The sequence below is a fragment of the Cheilinus undulatus genome, linkage group 17 (assembly GCF_018320785.1).
Source record: "Cheilinus undulatus linkage group 17, ASM1832078v1, whole genome shotgun sequence".
Lineage (NCBI taxonomy): Eukaryota > Metazoa > Chordata > Actinopteri > Labriformes > Labridae > Cheilinus > Cheilinus undulatus.
This window is the reverse complement of record NC_054881.1, coordinates 23,600,200-23,627,265: the sequence shown is the minus strand read 5'-3', so window position 1 is coordinate 23,627,265 and position 27,066 is coordinate 23,600,200. Positions and strand designations below refer to the sequence as shown.

At 37.8% G+C, this 27,066-nt stretch overlaps 1 protein-coding gene across 2 annotated transcripts in view; it reads left to right on the top strand.

Annotated features, from left to right (window-relative positions):
• LOC121525066 (calcium/calmodulin-dependent protein kinase kinase 2) overlaps positions 1-27,066 on the top strand; it is a 34,018-nt gene extending 6,952 nt beyond the window's left edge. Inside the window, exons 2-17 of one of the 2 annotated variants that reach the window (XM_041810818.1) lie at positions 1,226-1,521; positions 3,426-3,767; positions 6,624-6,671; positions 7,562-7,615; positions 10,935-10,986; positions 11,140-11,270; positions 14,024-14,060; positions 14,245-14,266; positions 14,372-14,460; positions 18,499-18,698; positions 18,917-18,970; positions 19,100-19,173; positions 19,338-19,425; positions 20,169-20,300; positions 21,839-21,942; positions 22,658-27,066. In XM_041810818.1, coding sequence (XP_041666752.1) covers positions 1,291-1,521; positions 3,426-3,767; positions 6,624-6,671; positions 7,562-7,615; positions 10,935-10,986; positions 11,140-11,270; positions 14,024-14,060; positions 14,245-14,266; positions 14,372-14,460; positions 18,499-18,698; positions 18,917-18,970; positions 19,100-19,173; positions 19,338-19,425; positions 20,169-20,300; positions 21,839-21,942; positions 22,658-22,730 — 1,731 coding nt within the window. In that variant the 5' untranslated portion in view covers positions 1,226-1,290 and the 3' untranslated portion in view covers positions 22,731-27,066. The remainder of the gene's footprint in view (positions 1-1,225; positions 1,522-3,425; positions 3,768-6,623; positions 6,672-7,561; positions 7,616-10,934; positions 10,987-11,139; positions 11,271-14,023; positions 14,061-14,244; positions 14,267-14,371; positions 14,461-18,498; positions 18,699-18,916; positions 18,971-19,099; positions 19,174-19,337; positions 19,426-20,168; positions 20,301-21,838; positions 21,943-22,657) is intronic. The other variant, XM_041810819.1, reaches the window with a different exon arrangement.

The window sequence follows — 27,066 nt, the reverse complement described above, 5'->3', positions numbered from 1 at the left end:
ATCTCTTTTATATAAAATGAATACTTTCAGAGAAAAAACCTATAAAACAAAGCTAACATAACTGTCAAAGACAAGATATGTGAGCATCATCACTAAAATGAGATTAGCTTTATGTCTAAGTAGAGAGAAAAACACTTTTAATATAAAATGACTTTGTTTGAACTTTATACATTGTTGAAATAAGTGTAAAAGTCATCGTAATTAACCTTGCATCTCCATCAAGAAAGTTATATGCTCTGTGTTTGTAGTCCTCAGCCTTTTTTCTGTCCTGTTCTTTCGGTAAAGTATGCAAAATGACTGTCATTTTACAGTTTCTTTACTGCTGATTGGCATGTTTTACATGAACCTATGCACACGATCTTTTCTGATGATAAAAAAATGTAATTGCAGAAGTACTATTCTTTCTAAGCCATACTTTTTTCCTCCCCTGACTCCTTCCTCAGTCATTTCAATAACTAATCTTGCAATTTCATAACATGCTATAGCTAATCTTGTAATTACCTGAATTATTCTGAAGTTATCAACTGAGTGGATCTTCATCATATGAGCCAAGCTGCATATGTAAATGTGTATGGTTAAGGCATCCATGGGTTCTTGTTATCCATTGTGTATTTATTAATTGCTGTTGTTGTAAAACATTGATGATGAAATTGTGAGTTATTGTACAGCCCTAGCACTATATCATTTTGTTCTTAACTAAAGTAGGCTAAAAGTGAAAGAAGTAATGCTATGATGTTGGATTGTACAACAAGTATGTTTGATACGAATGCAGATCTGACTGGTCTGATAACATTTAAAAAGGTTTTTGATCATAGTGGTTCCTTATACTGTAACAATTGTATTTCCTTTAAAAACACGTTGTATTTACTTATTTACAGTATCCCTATGTTTTACATTTAATGAATCTTAACAGCTGCATTATGGTACATATTGATAGTTAGATTCTTGCCAGTATGCACAGTGATAGATATTTAAGTGAAGACAGTGACAAGCACCTGGTCCTCCATATGTTAGCTACAGAGGCAGAATAAAAGAAATCTTTCTCAGTGGTAGTTTGTTGATCATCTATCAAAATGTACATATTTTTAGCAAAGTTTGTTGGAGCAGCAACGCTGCATTTAAGTGTTGTGCTGAAGATAGATGCACAATAATCTGTCTGGAGAGAGGTTGCTTGGAAGGAGTAACGTATTTATTTTCCTATCCTGCTTTTGCTTTTGTTACTTAGGCACCAATTCCCCAGAGGTTCTCATCTGATGGATCAGTGGTTGTCAGTCTTTGTGAAGAGGCACCATGTTTCCTTGTCATGTGAGCCCCTGGCCCTCTGCTGAGCCGCCAGCCTCCTGCGGCAGTCATGCACCTCCATCACAGTCCTCACAACCTCTGCCGGATCTGCTGTGCAGCTGCCCTGCTGCACCTTTGAACACCCACTCTGAGACGCCCTCCCCAGACCCCATGGAGTCCCTCATTGTGGTTACAGAGTATGAACCCAGCAGAGCGCCTGGAGAGGCCGGGGAGGAGGAGGTAAGAGGAAAGGTTAAACTCTGGTCGTGTTTGTATTGGAAATTTATACTCTGGGTGATCCAACCACAAATTCTTGCATACACGTGTCACTAAGAAGGATATTCATTTTTTCAAATGTTTAAAGTTAAAGTGACTTTTATCTCATCTCTAAACAGGTCTTTCCACTGTACAGGGGTCAGCAGTATGCAGGACTACTGCCAGGCAATGGCTGTTGTGCGTCTGAAAAGTTTGCATACCACCATTAAATAACATAAGAAGAGGGTGTTAATGCGAGTTGCCTGTAAATCATAATAAACCATAAAGGAGTCAATTTTAAACGAAGGATCTTAGATTATGGACTTATGGAATGCATAGATGATAAGCTTACACATTGCTGAAATATGCAATGAATATATATAGGCTCTAGGATTGAAGGCTTCAAATGAAAATGAAACTCACGTTTTGGTCCTTAAAAATAGCTTTAACTGGCCTATATAGCACTGCTTTGTATTTAAAAACAGTTATTTATACAGTCTGCACAAAGTTGGCAGATCTAGTCCTTTAGTCCTAATTGTTGCAACCAATGGTATTCTGCACTTTCATTTTTTGACCAAGTTATTACCAAGCCTCTTCACCTCTCCATCCCTCCTCATCCTGACAGGTAAGCTTGTCAGGATAATAGAATAACAACCGAAACATTTTGATCGTCTTTTAGTCTTTTTACAGAGGGAGACGGTGACGTCTGCAAGGTCTGGTCATCGATCATTATAAAAAGTGTTTTAAACAGTATAACCATCTATTTCTGTGCATTTATTTATATGCATGCTGCTCATAGTGATCTCAACTGGTGGTCTAAAGACTGCAGTCTAGCACTAACAGACAAACAGATTTGTATTATGCTCTTCCTCCCTGTGTTTCACATCTGTATGCTCAATACACTGCATTATTTTAATCTATGATGAGCTAGTTTGCCCTTGTCCCTGTACAGGGTTAGTTTTTCCAGCATTGAAAAATTAAAAGCATTGTCCCTCAATAAATCAATACAAGAAAGACTCTGTACCGCATATAATTGTGCACACCCTGTCCTCATGCACAACCTACCAACATATTTGGGAGGACAAGAGAAATAAAATATCCAAATGACTGTAATGAGAATGGGCAGAAAAGTAATGAATCAGGCTGGTGTAGTTAATGGTCTGTCACTCAGTGGCACTTTGATGCAGACCAGGACAAATTAGTTTACACAATACCAAAATAATGTGGCAATATGTATATCCCTAACCCACAGATAATGTGGTCTGACACATTGATTCTTATTGCTTCCTCGTTGTACCTCAGATGTGTTCTGTTCACTTGTGATTGGATCACCCAGCATGCAATGTTTATATCAGGTGTTATCAGCCTATTGATAGTTATTTCTTTATGAAGTAATCACTTCATATTTACAGCATCTTGATTCACAGCTTAAATTCATTTTTTTTAATCCAAGCTGCATTTCTGAGCTATGGGTTTTAATTTAGAGAACAAGCTGATGTAGGATGGTAATGTTCTCAGTTTAACTTGATAAAACAGGGCATTCATTTGTGTATTTAGATTCAATTTGTAAGTCTAAATGTAGGGATCAGGAGCATGTCTGCAATGAAGTTTTGACAGTTTGGGTTGATTAGTTTCTGTTTTCTTATTGGTATGTTTTGGCCCATGTTCAGATGGATTGTGTGATGTAGTACAGGCTTGGAGATTACTGTATCTAATCAATCCCAGAAATACAAAAAGCAGAAGGCATATTTCTAAAAAGTGGAAATGAAATATGAATTGTACAGTAATCTTGTAAAATATAATTTGATACAAACTGACAACTAATAAGCTTGAGTTATGTGAACATTCCTCAAGGAATGAGTCTATGATTAAAATGTTTCTTATCTCAGGTAGAAGAAATGGACAGTTCTGAGACACCAGAGCCAGCTTCCTCTATGGCAGCTTCTTTCCGGGCTCCTTCCTGTGACCTGCTGTCCCACACAGTCGGTCGGTCAGAGGCTTTGCTACCGGAAAGCCAAGAGCAAAGGGGAAGATTAAACCTGTCCGACCGGAAACTTTCCTTGCAGGAGCGCTCACATACGGCAGCATCGCCCTGCAGCTCCCCTGGACTAAATGGGCGCTATATTTACCCGTCATTACCTTACTCCCCCATCACTTCACCTCACTCCTCTCCACGATTGTCTCGCCGGCCCACTGTGGAGTCCCACAGTGTTTCAATCACAGACCTCCAGGTATCCAGGTTTAAAACTAACACAGCTGCAGTTTCAAGGCAGTTTAAAGCCTTCAATGAAGTTTATTTAGCTGTTGAAACAGTTCCAACTTTTTTCTTTATTAAATGACATAACAGGTCACATATTGAAAGCTATACCTTAATATTTAATTGCTGCAGAACCTAGTCCGATTTTTTTGTATGTAATTAATTAGATAACCAAGAAATCATGGTAAATAAGCCAAAACAGAACCCACTGTTGTTGTGATTATAATTGGGTTGGGTAATTTAAAGTCTGTGTATCATCTGAACAGTGTATTAATTTAAGGGCTGTGTATTATATAAAGCATTGTACATGAATAAACAAACTAAATTATATTATAGAGATCCAGGCTTGCACAGAGGAGTTAATTTTGAGCATTTGGAAGTCATCAAATATCAGTAACAAACTTGTCTGTATATAAGTAAGCAGTGCATTTTTCCTTAAAGCAGCAGCACACTGGTAAAGAGAGAGCTTTGTGGATGCAAAGGTAAGGTTAAACAGTCTCAGTAGATATAGATTATAGCTTTATAGTGTTCCCTGTTCAATATAGATTGCAGAAACACATACTGTAAATGTCACTCAGGGTGGTTTCACATTAGGGACTCAAGTAAAAGTACCTCTGACCTTTAGGTTTGATCATTTGATCAGTATGAACACAAGCAGACTGTCTTGGGTGCTTCAGTAGGTGGTCTCAGAGACAAAGATGTAAACATAACTGTGCCCAAGTATAGGGTACTTGTCAGCAAGTGAAGATGCGGAGACAATTCTAAACATCTCCTGTGTCTTTAGAAAACAAAAAATATCCTATCTGTGTGGCACAGGGCCATTTCACCAAAAGACGATATGTGTCAAAGTAGTAATAGAATTGTTGATGGTGTAGGATGGTGATGGTGTAAGATTTTAAAAATCTGTGGTGCACAGTTATTGTACAGTTGTACATTTTGTAGATGTTATAGACCAATATATGATTTATGTCATTACGAGTGGTGTTCCTAGGTGTATAATTTCCCATCCAATTAAATGCTAAATATAATAGCACCAAGGCAGTAGTCATTAACAACAACTGCAGTGGCTACTAGTGGCGGGGACTTCGTTACTGTACTGTTCTTCGTTACTGGATTGTGGGCCTTAGCAAATAAAAATGTTAATAATTAGTTTAATTGATTCATGGTTCTAGTGCTCACTACAAAAGAATCCGAATTTAACCATTTACTCGGCCTTTCATGCACATTGTTACCTCCGCCAAGGAGGTTATGTGATCAGCAGGGTTTGTTAGTTTGTTTGTTTGTTAGTTTGTTAGCAACATAACTCAAAAAGTTATGGCCAGATTTTGATTACATTTTCAGGAAATGTCAGAAATGGCATAAGGAAGAACTGATTAGATTTTGGGAGTGATCCGGATCACCGTCTGGATCCAGGAATTTTTTAAAGGATTCTTTACTATTGGGAGATAGGGATAATGGTGGAGGTCTGCACTCTCCGAGTGCTTTTCTAGTTAATTTATACTGTTGATATGAATGGCCAGTATATTGGCTTTAAGTATCTAGCAAAAACATTGATATCTGCTTATTCTAAAATCTTGCAGATAATATTGTGCATCCCTAATAACAATATATGTAGTAGCCTCAAGGAAGGACTCCACTGTCCACACAGAGCACAGATGTCAACACACATGGTTGCCATGACTGCTCTTCTTCTTGATGGATCCTCAAACCATACGCGCATAAGTGTATACGTACACAGTCTGAGACAGACAGGGTATACACTTATGCTCAGGCATATTATCACGTTACTAATGTGACAGTAGACCAGCAGGGGAGGGGGGAACAGGTGCACAGCGTTCAAAACAACTGTGCCTAATGTGAAAACATCCTGACAGTAGGTAGAAAAGGTAGTTTCTCTTGTAGAGACACAGACTGTAGAGGTTCAACTTTATGATATTTAGATCCTGTAACAATGTTGCTCTTACAGAATTTCAATTTGTAAAGAAATCATTTATTTTGAAAAAAAAAATCCCTTTTAGGGTTAATTAGATAAAATGTTTTAAAATAATCCCACACAATAGAGACAGTTCCTTTAAGTCATTGTAGGTCCTCCAAACTTTAGAAGAGATTTTTTTATAATTTCATTTAGAAACCAACAGTCAACCAAGTCATATGCGGTAATGTACTTTTAATGACGAGCTGCTTAGTCAGTGCATGTCTGGTTGTTTGTATGAATCATTCTCTGCTGGCTGGGTTCAGTTTGTTCCCAGTAGTGTCCCTGTTCCCCTCACTCACTGGTTTGAATCCATACTTCAACCGATAAATGAGGGTAGATCACACTTGAATGACACTACAAACTGCACCAGAAGCTCAGAAACAAATCCCAACTCTCAAGTCTGTGGGATGTTTCAAGAAAAGAAGATATGGATCAAAATGTAGTCAACATATGCCAAACTTTATGTTGGCTTTAGCACTGTGTACCTCTAATGACTTATTTGTTACGATTTGTTGATGTTTTACTTCAAATGAATATTTGTAAAAAGACAACTTAAACTGGGACAGTGATTGCAGAGTCATACTGACAGGCTGACTAGCACAGATAGTTGGAAGGCATCTTGCTCTCTTGAGAAAACTAATATTGAAAACATACTGCAGTGGAAAACAGAAATGCAACAAGACAAAATAATTGAAAGGATATGTTGTAGAGAAGATTTTGCCTTTTGGGAAAGACAGCTTTATGAGAATATTAAGAATGGATCTAGGGTATCTAAAATATGTGATGTGATTTCATTTGAAAAGAAACAATTTTCTCCTTTTTTCTTCTCTCCTACCCCTCTTCTCTCTCTTCAAGGACTGTGTTCAACTCAACCAATACAAGCTGAAAGATGAGATTGGAAAGGTACCATCAGAGACAACTCACTGATTGCTCCCTTTCACTGGCTCTTCCATTTTCCATCTTCCCTTCCGCCTACTGCATGTCTGTCAAGTAGTGCACATCATCAAGGACATGCAGTAACAGCCTCTGATATACTCTCTCCTGGCTGTCCTCATTTCCCAAAAACTCTGAGTAAACCAGCAGGCCATGGGAGAGTTGGAAGATGGATGAGAGGCTGGTATAAATAGCGCTCTCTAAGGGCTGTGCAAGACTTGGTAGATATAAGTGTAGGCCTGACTGTGTGTATGTTTTACAATGTTTTTTTTTTTTGTTATTTTTTTTTTCAAATGTAGTGTGCGTTTTCTGTGAATTTCTGCACCTTGCTAGACATGTTAATGTGTGTTTTAGCATTCAGCAGAGACAATTGGAGCTTGTCAGGATTGTTGGAGAGACTTCTGTTATCAGATCATATCTGGGACTGTAGGATGAGCTTTGTGCTGCCTGTCCAATCTGCTCCCCCAGCAGGAACTGATCCCACTCTCTCCCCCTCCTATTTCTCTCCCTCTCTCTGTCTGTTTTGTTTTTGGGCATGAATTAATGCACAGAGGCTCCTAATAGGGCCTAGTTTTTTTTGTTCTCCATGAAATTTCCTGCATGTGGGCAGAGCTGCTTGATCGCATAAACCAGATCCAGTTTCCTTAATTAGCCTGAAATCAGAAATGAAAGAGAGCGAGAGGGAGAGATGATTTGAATTTCTCTGTTCTCACTTTGAAGCAGCTGGTACTCTTTCAGCCCACACGCTTCCCTTGTGTGTGTTTATGTTTGTGTATTTGTTTCATACATGTTTTTTTCACATAAAGAACTGGCAGTTGTGCAGTCTTATTTCAATCCTCTCTTACTTTTTCTTACACCAGGGCTCCTATGGGGTTGTCAAGCTGGCTTACAACGAGGACGACAACACATACTATGTGAGTCTTTCATGCACGCCATAATGCAGATGTGAAATCTTCCCTTGCTTTCAACACCGTCTTTTTCTTCTGTCACACACACACATAACACCTCGTCATAATCGAATCCTCTTGTCACATGTACTGATAAGATTTTCTGCCATTCCTCCACATTTGAAGATAATCTCAAATTAATTTTGCCCTTGAGTTCTGTAACAACACAACAGCTTTATTTTTCTGTTTGCTGCTTGTGCTTATTGTTTCAATCCTCATTAAGCTATCTGACATTGACCGACAATGACATGGAGATTATTCTAATATTCCTCCCAAGTGAAAAAGCCCACATGTCACATTTACTGATTATATTATTGCCACGATAACAGAGGGATTTGAGGCTTTCAATTTTTCCCTCCATTGGGAAAATATCCACCTAACAATGTAGCTGTCAAACACTGAGGTCTGTGGATGTTGCCAGTTATGGTAATTATAGATTCACTGATAGTAAAAGCCAGGACTGATACTGTTGCTAATGTATAAAATAATGAATGGACCAATTGCCAAGTCTGACACCCATTTTTTTCATTAATCCTTTAAAATTTTCTTGTCTATGTTACAAATGAGCTATGAGATTTGATTTACTGTAACATTCTGTGTATTACCTGCACTGTTGATACCTATTTTTTCATCTAAAAGTTTGCAGCAGCTTATAGCCTAGAACATATTTTGTACCAGCCTCCAATTTTACCTTTGTGCCAAACCGAACACTGTTCAGACCAATCAGCATCATTTAAGGAGAACGAGGCGATAGCTTACTAGAACTGGATCGCAGTTCTGTATGAAATAAAGAATAAAAACAAGACTAAAAACTTTTCATGACCACCTGCTTTGGCATGAGTTTGTGAGAGTTACAGGGGGAAGCGGTTAGTTTTACTGTTAGTGGTTGTATGCAATGGCTGCTAGTGGAGTGATTAGCTTGGACTTAGCCACATAAGTTTTGTCAGAACTTGACATTTCTTTATTAAAACAAGGGCACAGAGCAACACTGAAAGCTTTTCATGACAGAAAAGATGATTTTTGCTGTACCCCCAGCCTGCTCCGGCATAGGTTTGCAGTCTTTACAGGTAGGGTTGGCCGGTGTACCCATTGGCTGCTTCCACGGTAGCTATATGCTTGGATATAGCTGTAGGAAAGCAGCCGTTTAATCGGATCTGGACTACTTTTCTTTTTAAAATGAGCATAGAGCCACACTGAAAGCAGGTCTTGGCAGAAAAGATGTTTTGCACATCTCCTGACCACCCTTGGCATCAATTTCACTGCGAGGTTTTGCTGTTAACAGTCTACAGCAGCAGTAGCCTGTCAGCTCAGGTGTATGAATGTGACAGACAGAAATTCAGCAGAATGTTATTTCGGCAGAATGTTATTTCCTCTCGTTGTGCGTAATCCTGCACGTATGGAGTGCGAGCGGCCTCTTTCCGCAGCTGATGTGATGGTGAGAAAGTGACCTCCAGTAGCTCTTACAGATGGGGCAGTCTCAGGGCCGTGTCTTCACCCTAACAATTAAACATAAAGTTTATGCAGTCTTGAAAGTATTGATCTAGTCCTCGGTGCTCCTGTCTCTCTCTGACATCTCTCTGTCATCTCTCTGTCACACACTGCTGTTTGTCTGTAAATGTCATATCGGACCTGTATGCTAAATTCAGACGCGTATAGTCTTGTTGACCAAACAGCAGCAGCTACGATAGTAGTGAGGGGAAAATGCATTGGTTTATACATTAACCAACCAACCAACTCACTGTGACCGTTCATGCGTAATTGAAGAGGTCGAGTAGAATGGAGAAGTAAGCTAGCAGATACTTGTTTTTAACATCTTCTAGCCTGCATGCCTTAAAACTTGAATTTAAGCAGCAGTCCTCTTAAACATGACAACGACCACGTTTTGCTGATAGTTTTTGTTTGTTTGTTTTAATTGCAATTTAACTCCAATAGTTCTGATGTTATGATTACACTGTGTTAGAGAGAAAAGAGAGATCTATTCATTTACATTGGCTCTATAAACATCAGAACCCAGTGTGATGCTACAATATGGACCAAACTCTAACAGTGTTAAATTAATTTCTAATAATGTTAGACATGTTTTCTTATTACTCTGATTATCAGTAAATATATAAGGGGTGTCCAAACTATGGCCAGTGGGCCAACTGTGGCCCTTGGTCCTTTTAAACTGGCCGGCAAGAAATCCATTAAAAAAGCCCCACATAACAACATAAAACTTCACTCTATTTCTTAGTTTGACAAGGAATGCACAGTATTGAGGTTTATACCATATGGGGATATTTACAAATTAAATTTAGCAGATCAAAACTAATGTATAGCTGCATAGACCTAACACTTCAGTCCGTGAAACACAGTTTACAGATGAGCAAAGAAACAAACTCCAGTCTTTAGAACACATAAAAGTTTAAGTAATAAGGATGACCACAGAAAAAACTTCAGCTGTCAGTTGGTCCTGCCAAAAGTAAAAAAAAAAAAAAAAAAAACATGGATGAATACAAACAAAAGGATTACTGCAGCAAATAGCTGCATGAATGGAGCTAGCTCATTTTCTCCTCTGTCTGATCTATCTCATGGTCTGATTTCAAAATCATATTGTTCTAATCATCCTCAAGCACCAACACTTCTATAAAGTTAGTCAGCTTCCAGCAGTTTGCTCTTGTTTTGTGTCCAAATGTGGAAATGAACTGTCAGCATCTCTTCTCTGTGACTGGCTGTTTGCTTTGTTAGACATTAACTGAGAGCTGTAATTTAGGCTGTTTTGGGTTTGTTTTTCAAGTACATTCACTTACTAAGCATATGTTTTGGTTACTAGTTGGTTTTAGAGCTATAAAAAACATTGTATATATTGTGCTATGGGTTTTTTGTTCTGTGCTACTAGATTGTCAACCTCTGTAGCACCAGTGCTATGGGCAAAAAAGTTCATGTACAGCCCTGAATTAAGTATTATTTGAAAACAAAAAAAAAAACATTTTTATTTTATTGTTATTGTTTTATAATTTGGGTTTTTCAGAGAATGAAATGATTAAGAACTATGATCTGGCTGTCAAAAATAAGCAGTTGGATTATGTGTAAACCCATTTTGATTTCTTGTCTGGTCAGTGTTTGGATGTTCAAGGTGAGGGGAGAAATTCATAGGTTCTGCTGTGATGTGGACCAGTAGGTGTGTGAGTGAGAGTACTGCCAGAAATGCATCACCTTTCTTTGCTTTGCTCTTCTCTCTTGTTTCATATTTCTCTTCCTCTTATCCTCCCTGCTGTCTAAATCCCTTGCTTGCTCTCTCCCGCAGGCGATGAAGGTGTTGTCCAAGAAGAGGCTGATGAGGCAGGCAGGTTTCCCACGTAAGTCTGGAGCCAGCGGCAGATGGCTCACACAGCAGAGTGCACAGTCTCTAACAATGCTCTGTTGTTGCATGAACATTGCACAATACCTGTTTTTTGTCCTATTTATCCCTCACCTGTGATGCTTCCCCTCTCTTATTGTCTCTCTCTCAGGGAGGCCTCCCCCTCGTGGAGCCAAAGCCCCTGAGGGCCCTCCACAGCCAAAGGGACCCTTGGAACGGGTTTATCAAGAGATTGCCATATTAAAAAAGCTGGACCATCCTAATGTGGTCAAACTAGTGGAAGTAAGCGCTGCTATAAGATTTGTAAATGTACAATTTCCTGAAATTCTTTTTGAATGTAAAACGGGTCAAACCTTTATGGTACAACCTCAATTCCAAAAAAGTTGGGACACTCTATAAATGTAAATAAAAACAGAATGTAATGATTTGCAACTCCAAAACCCAATATGTTATGCAAAATAGAACATAAACTTCACATGTAACCAATTTAAGGAAAGTCAGTATAGAATACTTCATAGGACACAATGTGCACCTCAGTCTCTTAATATATGCAGCTCCAACATATCTTCCCTATGGTAAAAATGTCAGAAGGAAGTAGAAACTTACTTTGACTTAATGTGGCAATGTCCTATGATTGCATGTTTTTGGAAGAATGTTAAAAAGAGGTTAGCACAGTTTTACATATAAAAATCAAACTTCTTCCTGCTGGTATTCCCACCACAAGGTTTTAATATCAACCCCTCACAATACACTCTTCTTATGAAACTGTTGCTACTAGCTAGACGTTGTATTCTTTTTAAATTGGATCAAAGAGAAACCCACAACAGTAACACAGTGGTACAGAGAGCTATACAAAGTTATACTAGTGGAAAGCCTCTCTGCTAAATTGAAGAGGAACTACACACACTTTTTCAAAGTTTGGCAACCTGTTCTAGTGCACTTAATATTTGAAATTACAGAGTCATTACAGAGGGATGGATTAACTTTTATTTGGAATCCCAGCTTCTAAAAGTAATAATTTTACAGGGAAAGAATCAAGTGAACTGACTGAAATTACTATCCATTGTTCCTATTTTGAATTTTTATTTATTAATTTTTTTTGTGCTTATTTAGTGAATCCTATTACCACTTTTCCTTTGAGGAAAATTATGAAAAATTGGTATACTACAATACTGCTGATAGCGTGAGTGTGTTACAATACAGTTGAAAACTACGCTATGTGATGTTCCATGGCTGAGTCTGGATCTTGGTGCTGTCTTGCCATAATGTCATTGTTAAGTTTTGCACTTGTTATGCTTTGTATTTGTCATGTTTTCTATTTGTCATGTCTTGTATTTGTCCTGTTTTGTATTCGTCATGTTTTGTGTTAGTTATGTTTTTTATATTAGTCATATTATGTATTTGTTCTGTGTTGTTTGGTTGTCTTCTGCTGCTGTTATTGTTTCTGAAAATCAATAAAATTTACTTAAAAAAAAGAACATAAACAATATATAAGGTGTTGAAACTGAGACAGTTTAACATTTCATGAAAGATATTGTCTCTTTCTGAATTTGATGGCAGCTACAAATCTCAAAAAGGTGTTATCAAAAGGCTGCAAAAGTAAGTGTAATGATGATAAACAGCAGAAAGAGCATTTTAGAATAAAATTAGGTTAATTGGTAACAGGTCAGTAACATGACTGAGTAAAAAAGGAGCATTTTAGAGAGCAGAGTCACAGAAGTAAAGATGGGCAGAAGTTCACCAGTCTGCAAAAAACATCAAACTCTTCTGTGGTCGGATTAATCAAAACTCAAAAATATATATATTTTTTTAAAACCACACACTATGTGTCTTGCAGACTAAAAAGGGGAAGGGACCATCCAGCTTGTTATTAGCACACAGTTCAAAAGCCTGCATCTCCTATGGTATGGGGTTGAATCAGTGCCTATGGTGGGGGCAGCCTCCACAACTGGAACGTCAGATCAACATATGCTGTCATCCAGACACCGTCTCTTTCAGGGGAGCTTTGCATATCTCAGCAAGACAATGCTAAACCACAAACCGCATCCATCCGCATGTGGTTTCAAAGTAAAAGATTCCACTTGCCAAATTGGCCGGCCTGCATCCTAGACCTTTCACCAATAGAAATTTTTGGCACACAATAAAACAGAAAATCTGCCAAAGAAGACCCAGGACTCTTGAGCAGCTGGAATCCTACATTAAACAAGAATGGGACAACATTCCTCTCCCAAAACTCCAGCAACTGGTCTTCCTGGTCACTTCCAACATTTTTACAGACTGTTTTTAGAAGAAGAAGAAGGAATGCTACACAATGATAAACAAGGCACTGTCTCTACTTTTTTGAGATGTGTTGTTGCCTTAAAGATTCAAAATGATCTAATATTTTCATGTAATTGTAAAATGTCTCAGTTTCGAGGGATATTTTGTCTATGCTCTATTGTGAATAGAATATGGGTTTATGAGATTTGCAAATCACTGCATTCTGTTTTTATTAACATTTTACACAGTGCCCAAACTTTTTATGGAATTTGGTTGCAGGAAAGAAAAAAGCAGAAATCAGTATTGGATAAAGGTTAAACAAACAGAACATTGCACTGGTGGAGAAAAAGAATGTGATCTATTCAAGCTGAAGTAAATACACAAACAGTTTTGGCTGTCTACCCTCAAAAGAGCAGCAGATTAGGTTGCCAACTCTCTAATGAACAATTTTCAAAGAAACCTCAGAGGATGGAAAATAAAGGATCAAAACAACGATCTCCGCTATTTCTTACTGGATTGCTGCCTCATGCTTGTACTGATAAATGGAAAACAACAAAAACTGACACACTGTGGGCAACAAATAAAACCTTCAAGCATTGGAAAGAGCATATGATACCATGAGCCACACAGAGAACAATCTATCTGCTTAATGTTTGAGGTACCAGATAGAATGAATGGTTATCTCCAGTTCATACAAACATGGTCTGTTATGTACAGGCATTCTTGTTAGTGTCTGTGTTAAGACTCATCTCCATTCCTTTGTGATTTGCTGCCAGGTTTTGGATGACCCCAGTGAGGACCATCTGTACATGGGTATGTTATCGCCAAACAATCATCCTTCATAATCTTGCATTTACACACATGCATACATGCATAGCCCACAGAAATGCAGCCATAAATAAAGCATGAGTGAAAGGCACTATGTGTAACTGATTTATGATGATTCATTATGTGTTTGTGGCTTTAACATGAGCATCTTTTGTCTTTTTTCTGTCAGTGTTTGAGCTGGTCAAGCAAGGGTAAGCTTAGCCTTTTTATTTCCTCTACACTGGAAAGAGCTCATTTTGTTTATCAAGATTGTTAACTGAGTGTAAATTTACATGTCTGCCTGTTGGTTTATTCAGTGCTGTGATGGAGGTGCCCACTGATAAGCCTTTCAGTGAGGATCAGTCACGTTTTTACTTCATAGATCTGCTCAGGGGAATCGAGTACTGTGAGTCTTCCATATTTTCTACTGCTTGTTTACTCAGCCTGTGAGGACATGATAGAACATGAATGGGGTGATTTTACTTGTGATTATTTTTTCCTCTGTATTGTTTATCTCATGTCAAATTTATATCAGCTCAGTAACATGACTAGTTATTAAAGGAGCATTTTAGAGAAGCAGAGTCTCTCAGAAGTACAAATGGGTAGAGGTTCAGCAATCTGCAAAAAATGCATCTAAAAATTGTTGAATAATTTCAGAAAAACATCCTTGATGTGAAACTGCAAAGACTTTGAATATCCTACCATCAACAGTCCAAAGTATCATCAAAAGGTTCTGACAATCTGGAGAAATCTCTGTGCATAAGGGACAAGGCCAGAGGTTAATATTAGATGCTCATGATCTACAGGCCCTCAGGTGGCACTGTATTAAAAAACAGGGACGAGTCTGTACTGGAAATCACTGCATGGGCTCAGTAACACTTCCAGGAATCATTGTCAGTCAACACAGTTGTCCATCCACAAATCCAAGTTAAAGCTGTATCATGCAAAGCAGAAGCTATATGTGAAAAAGACCCAGAAACACAGCTGTCTTCTCTGGGCCAGAGCTCATTTTAAATGGACTGATGCAAAACGGAAAACTGTTCTGTGGTCAGATGAATCAAAATTTCAAATGCATTTTGGAAATCACAGACGTTGTATCCTGCAGACTAAAAAGGAGAGGGACCATCCAGCTTTTTATCAGCACACAGTTCAAAAGCCTACATCTCTAATGGTATGGGGTTGCATTAGTGCCTATACAGCACATTCCACATTATTATGCAAATGATATTTTTCTCTGATTTTCCTAAATATTAATGCAAATAACAGTCAGAATATTTTTCAAGTCATCAGCCATTAGAGCATAATTCAAATGTTTTTGAACAAACTTCATAATGACAAAAATTATTTTTTTAAAAATAAAAACCTCAAAATGCACTGTTTCACATTATTAAGCACAACAGCTTTTTAAAACATGTTATAAGTTGTAAAGAACTGAAAATGGTCATTTGTAGAAATTGCAGCATCAGGGGGTCATATTTACTGAAATTAAAGCTATTTCAATCAAAAACATCTTAACAGGACAAGTTCCATGTTAACATAGGAGCCCTTCTTTGATATCACCTTCACTATTCTTACATCCATTGAACTTGTGAGTTTTTGGAGAGTTTCTGCAGGATGTCAGAATATCCTCCCAGAGCTGCTGTTTTGATGTGAACTGCCTCCCACCCTCATAGATCTTTAGCTTGAGGATGCTCCAAAGGTTCTCAGTAGGGTTGAGGTCAGGGGAGGATGGGGGCCACACCATGAGTTTCTCTCCTTTTATGCCCAAAGCAGCCAATGACACAGAGGTATTCTTTGCAGCATGAGATGGAGCATTGCCATGCTTGAAGAAAATTTTGCTACAGAAGGCACGATTCTCTTTTTGTACCATGAAAGAAAGTGGTCAGTCAGAAACTCTATATACTTTGCCGAGGTCATTTTCACACCTTCAGGGACCCTAAAGGGGCCTATCAGCTCTCTCCTCATGATTCCGGCCCAAACATGACTCCTCCCCCTCCTTGTTGACGTCCCGGCCTCATTGGGACATGGTGGCCATCCACCAACCATCCACTACTGGACACTACATCCACCATCTGGACCATCCAGGGTTGCACGGCACTCATCAGTCAACAAGACTGTTTGAAAATGAGTCTTCATGTATTTCTGGGCCCACTGCAACCATTTCTGCTTGTGAGCACTGGTTAGGGGCGGCTGAATAGTAGGTTTATACACCACTGCAAGCTTCTGGAGGATCCTACACCTTGAGGTTGGTGGGACTCCAGAGGCACCAGCAGCTTCAAATACTTGTTTGCTGCTTTGTAATGGCATTTTGGCATCTGCTCTCTTAATCTGATGTATTTGTCTGTCAGAAACCTTCCTCATTATATCTTTATCTGCACAAACCCGTCTGTGCTCTGAATTAGCCACAAATTTCTTCACAGTACGATGATCATGCTTAATTTTTCCTGAAATATCAAATGTTTTCATTCCTTGTCCAAGGCATTACACTATTTGACACTTTTCAGCAGCAGAGAGATCCTTTTTCTTTCCCATATTGCTGAAACCTGTGGCCTGCTTAATAATGTGGAACATGTGGAAAAGTGCATTTTGAGGTTTTTATTTAAAAAAAAAATTATAGTTATCATTATGAAGTTTGTTCAAAAACATTTGAATTATACTCTGTTGATAACTTGAAAAACATTATGACTGTCATTTGCATTGATATTTAGAAAATCAGAGAAAAACGGCGTTTGCATAATAATGTGGAACGCGGTGTAGCATGGACACCTTACACATCTGGAAAGGCACTATCAATGGTGAAAGGTTCATAGAGGTTTTAGAAAAAACATTTACTCCATCAAGACAATGCTAAACCACATTCAAAACAACAGCATGGTTCCAAAGTAAAAGAATCCAGATGCTGAAATAGCCTTGAGTAAAATAAAACAACAAATCCGCCAAAGAAGACACATGACTTTTTCGCAGCTAGAATCCTACATCAGACAAGAACGGGACAACAGTCCTCTCCCAAAGTTCCAACGACTCGTAATGTTCCATGATTATTTCATATCGTGGTGAATATGCCGGTCACAACTTGTCCATGAGAGTGTTTTGGAGTTGTTGGATTGTGTATTTGATGAGTTTGATGAGGGAAAGCAAAAGATACTGTCTGCTTCCATAGCGTTAGCTGTGCAGCTGGTATGTCGGTCCCCCCAGATCTAGAAACAGCTTGCACCGACAACTGAAGGAAACGAACCTATTGCTAAGACTATAGGAATTATGGCAATGGGCGTATTTGCCAAAATGTTGAAGTGTCCCTTTAAAGTTTAAATAGCTGTTATTAACAATGAATTCAGGGAATCTCAACGGATTGTGGGATATATAGCTCCCTTTCCCTTTTGAATATTTTCAAGTGCTGTTGTTTGCACTTCATAAAATGTTTCTTACTCTTGAGTAATCAGGTGGATAATTTGCTAAGTCCCTGGATTTAAAAGGTTGATATGAGGATTTTGTGAAATGTCAGTCAAGGATCTGATTGGCAAAATTTATTTCTAGAACCAGAGATGTCGAAAAAGTGGATAAGCTCTGTTGAGCTCCACATTGGGAGTAATGTTCTTTTCTATTTACATACCTAAAACCAAAACCCATGTTTATTTGTTTGTTTTTTTTGCTGAATTTACTTAATATACAAGTACATCTCATAAATAGCTCTTTTCATCTTAATCATTTTCTAAAATCTTGCAGAGTTATATCCCTGTAATCATGGTGAGAGAGATCAGAGACGGTTTAAATACAGTTCTAGAGTAATGATCCCAAACTAAATCTCTTTAGTATGTAGATCTGCTGTTTGCCAGTCAAAAAAAAATTCTGTCTCCCTGCTCTACTCTTGACTCCAGCCACCCACAAGGCTCTTTTCACATAATCTCAGTGGCTTTTAATGCATTTCAACACATAAGAAAGGTTTTGCTCCAAGTGTCGTCTTGGAGACTAGTATTGAGGGAGAGAGGGAGGGCTCTGCACCAAGGACACTGCAACAGTCAGAACCTTCATATCTGTCTGAAAAGAAACCATTAGTAAACACAGGCTTTACTCTCTCAAGAAACAGAGCACGTAGTTTAGCTAAAGAATCCATGTCAGTCAGAAATTATGACACTTGTTTTTCTTGTAAACCTATCTCAAGCAGAGTAGGTGTATTTTCCTATGGCTTTTATAGCTGAATCCAACTTCTTGTCTTAAATGCCAAAAAAAATCCTTCATATAGACCAGACCGTTTAATTTTACTGTCAGCCCTCATCAGGTTTTTTTTTTTTTTTTTTTTTACAATTAAATATTCAAATGTTCAAAAGTTTTTTAACATGTCTCACTCTGTACAGACCTGGCTACTTTAAAAGAGTGTATCCTTGCCATAAGCAGAATTCCCTAAATCCATTCCTGTTTCAGTAATTATATTTCCCTTTTCTGACAGTACATTACCAGAGGATCATTCACAGAGATGTCAAACCCTCAAATCTGCTGGTAGGAGAAGATGGACACATTAAGATCGCAGACTTTGGAGTCAGTAACCAGTTTGAGGGAGCAGATGCTCTCCTGACCAGCACGGTGGGAACACCTGCTTTCCTTGCCCCTGAAGCGCTCTCTGAGACCAGAAAGAATTTCTCTGGAAAGGTAAAGGAAAAGTTAGCTATCTAGTGCCCCCTGGTGGTTGTATTCAGAACACACAAATCTTTGCTTTTTTGTTTGAAAAATTAACTCTCATATTGTTCATGTTCATTTTACTGTCCTTGTTTTCATCTATATCCTGGTACTAAGTGCCCTAGTTTGTTTTATTTTGGATTTCTATTAGCATACATTAACATTTAACCTTTATTATGGTTATTATTCAGGCTTTGGATGTTTGGGCCATGGGAGTAACGCTTTACTGCTTTGTCTTTGGAGTGGTGAGTCTGCTCATAGGCAAAAATAAATCAAGTAAAAACTGTGATTTACTTGCTTAATGTTGTACTTTCTCCTTACAATGACAATCTTCTGCTCCTTCTTGTATACAAGTACCTTTCTTTCATTCACAGTGTCCATTTATGGATGAACGCATCCTCAGTCTTCATCAGAAAATCAAGACGCAACCTGTGGAGTTACCCGAACAGTCAGTTCTTCTTCTACAAGTGTCTAAAGGCTTTCTCTGCCCAGTCCCTTGTTGTTTATGATTTAATGCCTGTTTGTAATGTTATTCAGTAGTTTAATTATATCATGTTTTATTTTTTTTAATTTATGTTTTATCTACAGCTGTTGTCCTGTCTGTCTTTACAGTGCTGACATCTCAGATGATCTCAAAGATTTGTCGTTGAAAATGCTGGACAAGAATCCAGAAACCAGAATATCGATTCCACAGATCAAGGTAAACACTCTGCTGGAATTTTGCTATTAAGTACGTCTGATATTTCAGAGAGGAGGAAATGACCTTATACTAAACTTTAAAAAGAGAGGAAGCCTCTATGTATCAGGTGCATCTTACTCTTACTCTTTGATCTGAAACAAAGACGAATTTTTGATAGTTGATGCTGTAATGTGTTTTAGAACAATAGTATCTACTTTTAAAAAGCATTAGGAACCTAGACTTTAAGGTACAACATAAATATACTGTAAAGTCTATTTAACCTTTATTTAACCAGGAAAACTTAAATCTCTATTCGAGAGTGTCCTGTTTAAGGCAGCATCAGCAAACAGAGCTTTAGACAAAGAGTAGCCATACACAGCAAACATAACACAAGATATTTATTTAACCTTTATTTAACCAGATAAAGACCCATTGAGATCCAGGTCTCTTTTACAAGGGTGACATTGCCTAGAGGTCAGCAGCACACACTCACAAAATAATACAAATGTGTAGTCTAAATGCATCAAGAGACACAAGATAATGATTCAAAAAGCAAAAAATGATCAAAACCAACAACATTTATAAATCAATCAAAGCATCTACAGTAAAATGAGTCTGCCTCCAAGTTCTTTTAATTTAGAGCCCCCTGTTGGCAGAATTTACTTACTGTTTTTTTCAGCATCTTCTTTTTTGACATTTTGATATTTGAATCAGACTTAAATACATAATATACTACTTTTTCTTCTCCTCATGCTTGTGTTCAGGTTCACCCATGGGTGACGAGGCATGGCGCTGAGCCTCTCCCTCCAGAGGATGACAACTGCTGTATGCTGATCGAGGTGACCGAGGAGGAGGTGGAGAATTCTGTCAAACACATCCCCAGCTTGGCTACAGTGGTGGGTTTATATCCTGACAAAAAGACCCAACATCACAGTTTTTCCTTTTGTTTCGTTTGTTTTTGCCTCTGGTACCGTTCAGTCTACTGTCACTGATGAGTAGTTTGTTTACAATTCAGATACAACCAGAGGGCCATGAAAAGTGTTGCATGACAGGTGTGACATTTTGAAACAGAATCATAATGTTTTGTCAGGAGTTTTACAAGCTTATTTCTATGTAAATGTATTACAGTTCAAAAGAAGGACATTCTTTTCTGTATTTTGGTCATATCACACCAACCCACAACACACCATAACCCTACCACCTTCAAGATGAACTCTCTGAATTTGTGCCAGAACAGCTTTGTGAATCATTCGGTCCTTCCAGCTTAGTTTTTGCCTCCATGCTGGTGATAGCCAAGGCTGCAAGCATTATGCACTCAGGTTGTCTGTATAGCTGCCTGTCTGTCAGAGTCAAGGAGGAACTGATCTGAATTTGGAGATAAAAGGTCAGCGCCATTGGGCTTCATATTCCCAAGAGTTTAAAATCATAAGACAATTAACGAAATAGCCTTAACTGACCTCGTTAGTGTGGGCAGTCACTACCCTGTTTTTTGTAGAACTTGCCCTATTTCACAGAAAAACAAGCTATGTTATCATGAGATAATGAGATAAATTGATTTTGTTATAAAGGTAAACCACCTTTGTGGTTTCATGATAACAAAGAAAAAAGTATGTTGAGATCCCAAGTAAACATGAAATGAACTTATAACTGGGTTGAATTTAGCCATGTTTTTGGAGATAATGTGATGAATAAGTCCAGATCAGGAGGATTCAACCTGAGGTTGCTTTGTCATGAGGAAAAGGAGTAAATAGAATACATGAATGCATGTCTGTTAACGGCTCCTGTTAACATATAATATAATAGATATAATAGATAATATAATAGATGTTGCTTAAGATATTAGAGTTTGAGTGATTGTGTGTTTGTGTGTTTGTTGTGACTGATACCTGTTGTTACATTTGCTCAGTTTTTCGATCCCACATTTTCTTAACAAGTCAGTCTCCATTATTTTAATCCAAGATATTATTAAAAAATCTTTAAGCTTTGAGACAAACTATATCTGTTTATGCATATATATTACAGGTGGTTAGAAGAGGAGTTAATTCGTCAACAAATACAAATATACTCCTGTACCCTATGTTATTTGTAGAAATATTTTGTAGTTTGCTTTGCAAGTTTTGATAAGTGAAAGGTTGAATATTGTGTTTGTAGAACTTGTAGTTTTGGTGGCATGGTTTTGAAACAGGTACCAATAATGCGTAATTTTTACTTTTATCATATCAAATTCTAGTGTAATGACGACCCTACTAACAACTTGTTACATTGAACTCAGGCATTCAGTGAAAAAGAATAGATCTCCTGCTTATATGAGCTCATTAGGTTACATTTGGAAATCATATTACAATTTCTTCACCCTTATTTTACAACACATGATTGCAGTTATTTTTCCTTTGTTTAATTTATGAAAATTATTTATTCATGTATTTCTTTTCAGATTCTAGTGCGGACTATGCTGAGGAAGCGCTCCTTTGGGAACCCCTTTGACTGGGCTCGTAAAGAAGATCGCAGCAGTTTGAGTGCTTCAGGGCAGCAGCTCATGTAAGGACACACTTCTTACTCTAAACACAGTTCATAACAAATGTTTGGTAATGATATAAACAGACTCTGAGAGTCGACAGGCCCTCTTATCCTTTAATGGCAAAGGCATAGCTCTCTAAAGTTTGTGAAGAAGACTTGTTGTTTTCTTCTCTTCCCCTGCCCTGCAGGAAAGGCAAAGCCAGAAAAGTGAGACCAGGCTGAATTCTTCGTAATAAAGGAAAAAAATATAGGGATACAACTTTCCATCTATAGTACTGTTTAACTGGTAGTGAATATACTGTAAGCCCCCTAGCATGGTCAAAGCGGCTTTATGTCTTTCTGTGACTGTAGTTTTCAAATGCTCTTCTCTATACTAGCCTGTGATAGTTGACTTTTGCATAGGATAACCTTTGGGAATTATCTGCTCTTGAGTTCATTTCACCTCTAGGAGTCTTTGCTTTATGATTAATGCAGAGTCATAGTTTTTGGGCAGAAATCCAGTTTGCTGTTGAATCAATGTAGAGCTTGCATGAGCTACTATATACAACAGTTACAAAAAGTGTGTGAACCCTTTGAAATTCTTTTGTTTTCTGCATGCTCACATTCTGACCAGTTAAAGGATTGGTTTGGATTATGTAACCATAGTTTATTCCTTTTTCTGTGGCGCCATTAAGGATGACAGGTACACGTTAGTGCTGTGTCTGCTGTAACACTGCATCTCTGGTGTGTTTCTTAGGAAACAGGAGAGTGCTGAAGGTGTGAGGAGTATGGACCTGCCCTACGTAGGAGAAGATGAGGCTCTTTCCTGATGGAGATGGTTTGTTTTGCGTGCTGGGATTTCTCTGCCTGCAACCATACAGCATATCACCCCTTTACTCACAGTTTCATACTGCCAGTCCACACCTATGTACACTTCCTGTGAGCTGGATGGTGTGGCAAATGCAGAAAAGAGTTCTCTCCACTTTAAAGGCTCAGTATGAGGTTCTGGGACTTCAGACTGTCACTAGGGAGGAGGGGATTCCTCCTGACCCCTGAACCTGTTTTCAGCCTTTGTTTTCCCATTCTAATCTCCTAATCTTATCCTGCATGCGTTTATAGTCCCAGCATGCTCAGTCTCAGGCTTCGACTGTCCAGTTTAGTGTTTTATCTTAGTCTACCACACGTAGTTCTCCTCGTCTCTACTTGACGATTCTTTCAGGTACACAGGGCACGGGAGCAGGCAATGGTTGTCTTCACCGTCACCTCACTGGTTCTCTGTTCTTGACAATGATTGTGTGAGTCACTCAGCTTCAGAGTGACAGCACTCAATTTTGTAAAATATTTTAAAGCGAAGTATCTGTACAGTTTTCCTGAAACTTCAAAAAGGGAGTGAAAAAAATGTTTACGTCATTGAATGCATGTGTTTACTTCCCCAATTCAAACACTATATAAGCTAACATTTTGCACGCTCATAGACAAACTTGTTTCACACAATTTGGTTGGTTCTTTATTAAAACTCCCAGAATCAATCAAAAGCTTTAAAAATGTTGATGTAGTGCTTTGAAAACAATCAAATTCACTATTTCCACGTTCAAGACTACATAAACAGGAATGCTATGATTTTTAGGTGTTTGCTATATAATATAAATCCACATTAGGTCATGAAGGTACTGATCTACCAAATTATAAGAGAAAAAGACTGTTTTAATGCAAAAAATATACACTTTACAAAGAATAAGAGTGTTTTCACACCTAATGTTTGGTTGATCAAGGACTAGTTTGCTCCAGTGTTTCACGACTTTTCAAGTTTGGTCTGTTATTACATAGGGACATTAACAAGTAGACCAAAATATGTTACATGCAAAGAAAATGCCCTCTAATTGGTAAATAAACACTTAAACTATACAGGTATGCAACTTTGATGCTTCAACCTAAGATTAGGAGAATGACATTTATAATTTAGAGTCACAAGTCTTTAATAAATAAGTAAAATAAATAAATTAAATTACAGGAGAAGCAAACTTTATTTTATGTAGCAAAACAATCTCAAACAACATGATGTTACTAAATTACATAGATAACAACCAGCTGCATTTACAGAACAACAGAAGGAGATATCTAACAGGAGCGATCCAACCAATTTGTTTACAAAAAGGACCTTATAAGCTCCTCCACAGTATCACATGAGTATCTGTTGGCCCAGAATCTTATAGCCTGGGCAAGAAGCAGCCACATCTTGGCTGGACTTTTATTTCTGCTCGGGAACAAGTCAGAGCTTTTAGACTGTCTGCATGAGTGTCAAATCTCAAGTGTGGAGAATCAACATAAAGAAGGCTTGCACAGTTCTTTCTGTAAGCTGGCTGGCCAAAAAATTACAGAAAAATGCTAAACAGTATAGACAGCCATATTTACCTTGTTTTAGCATATATGAGTGTCTACACTAGTAGAATATGTTATTGTGATATGAAAGCACCATGCAAAAATACATCAGTTTGATAAAGTTTTTTAACTTTATTGGTGGAGCTTTCCATTTCCACATTGGTAGAATATGTCACAGCAGGCAACATAAATGATGTATTAATATACCTCTGGTTTATGTTTTCCAAAATAAAAGCCCAGTTAACAGTTATGGGGAGAAACTCACCTTATTTGAACTGAATGCTTTTACTCTGAAATTTTCCCAGCTTAGTTAGGTTAAACAGTGAATAAATCTCCCGACAAGTGACTTGATTGAGTTAAAACATTACAAAGAAAGGTAGGGCTGTGACAGCAGGGAGACGCAGCCAACAGATGTAACAGTGCAAGCAGGAGCTGACATGCACAGCAGCTGCATGAAGCAAAAGCACAGCCAGTCTGAAATGGGCATAACAGTCAGTGGCAGAGTAAGCAGAAAGTGTGAGTTTACTGAGCAATCTCAAATCGCATCATTGTCCCAACATAAATTGATGGGAATGCACAATATTATCAGCATGATATCAGTATTGGCAGATATGAAAATATATTGACAGTAGAAGTTTGAAGTTGGCTTCAAATATCTGAAAAATGTACAAATGATTCATCATGTATTAGTGGTTGCTCAGGTTGCCACATACTCAAGGAGGCCTTTTAGCTTTGCTTTACTCAGCCTCTCTTGGCACAACAGACACTTGGTGCTTTTTATGATTAAAAAAAAAGGTGTGCATATATTAGTGTCAGCTACAATGACCTTGAAATATCGGATACTGGCACAAATCTAATATCATGCATCCTTTTATTGATCATTCATAGCCTACCTAGGAGTGATATCCAGGTAAAGTCTATGAAAAGAGCAATGGATGTTCATTACCGTTGTATAATGTATAGACAGCAGCCTGATGAGAGCAAGAACAAAAGGCACTTGTATGATTGTTCCTTCAGGTCTGCCTGTGGTTTTTAACACACATTTTTCTGGCTACAGTAACTTTGATCCAAAAAGTACAGCACCCCCTGCAGTAAGGTCAGATCAAGGTCAGTTTGTGTTCTCACTTTAAGAAAACCATACAAGAGTCCAAATGGAAGTGGACTGAGACCCACATTTTCAAGCGGTCTTGGTCAGGTTTCTTTTGGTCAGTGAACAGCTTTAACACCAGTGCAAGCAGAATGGAGTTTGTGTCAACCAAACTGAACAGGTTAGGTGTGAAAACACCCTCAGATATTTTTTCCATTCAAACTTCAGATCAGTTCTCGATGGACTTCAAAGGTTGTGTTGTAGTTCCAGCGGTGTTCTGTATTTGTTCATCTTCTCACAGTGGATGTTTGTATCTATTCTGAAAAAAACAAAAGGTGATTTAACCTCACTTTAAGATTGTAAATGTTCTCACACATTTTCTTGTTTTGTTTTGTATTGTTTGCAATACAAATGTTATTTTAAGACGGCACATTTTTCCATACACCAAAAATTTCAATGTGTATGATTTTGTATAGTACTGTATCTTAACGAAAACAAACCTTTAAACTAGTTGTTAATGAGCTGTAAGAGCGGACTACAGGAGTACGTTTGGACATGAAGCATAGTGCAGCTTCAGACTTTTTTGTACGAATCTATGCATGACATATCTATAGAGGTATTCCAATTATAAACCGTTGTCATTTCTGGTGGTTGGAAAAGGCCACTCTGCAAATATTTAAAATGAATTAATGAAGACCTTTTTTATTTGTCGATGTTTTATGATCCCAAAGCAGTAAAAGAGCATTTTTCCACTTTCATTCCTATTGTTTAACTGTCATTTCTTTTCATATTTTTCTAATTTTCTTAATTGTATATTTAAAATCATGTGCGTGTCTCAAACGTAGAAACTCATAATTAATTCTTACATTAATGCTTCCACACTAATTACTTCAGCACTAATGTGTTGAATTTATGAGAAATTAAAAAAGGGATGTTTTTATTTTTTACTTGCATGTCACTGAAGTGTACGCACTGTATGTCTGTTTTAAAGACTAGTACTATGCATATAACATCTTATTCTGCAAGGTGCAATGTACTGGCTGGATGATGAGGGCTGTGTGTAGTTTTTTTCTTACCCCAAAGTTTTCTCCTTATTGTGGTTTAAGTTGTGCTCCCTATTCTGGAGGGCTTTAGACTTTAATATCAGAATTATAAATTATTTTTTAAGGATATTCAGAACTCAATGGTAATAGCCAATTATGTTTTTTTAAGCCCATTATGATCTAGTCTGAAATGAGGTAACACTTCACTGTATAACAAGTAATTTTCAAACAGTTTCACTCTGAAGTCAGTAGATAAATGCTAGTTTCCTTTCACGGGAGTATTTTGTTCTCTTTGACCAACAAGAGAAACCCAGAAGATTTCCGATCTGAATGCAAACCACAAAAAAGCTGTAAGATAAATATTTTATACCTATAATATTTAAACTTGTACTTTGTTTCCATGCAGTCTCTTTCTGCCCTTTGGTGTCACAAGGGCAGGGCTATCTGATTAATCTTTGTTGTTCACACAATTTGACATTCTGTGCTGTAAACTGATTTCATGAAGAGCTTTGGGGGCTCTTTCTCCCCTGAATGCATGCCAACATACTGAACGCATAGCACTGTATAGTTACAGCATGAGGAGAGGTCTTTATCTACAAACATGGGACCTTTCAGTTATTCTATTCATACTGTATCCTGTTCATCATTTGAATAAAA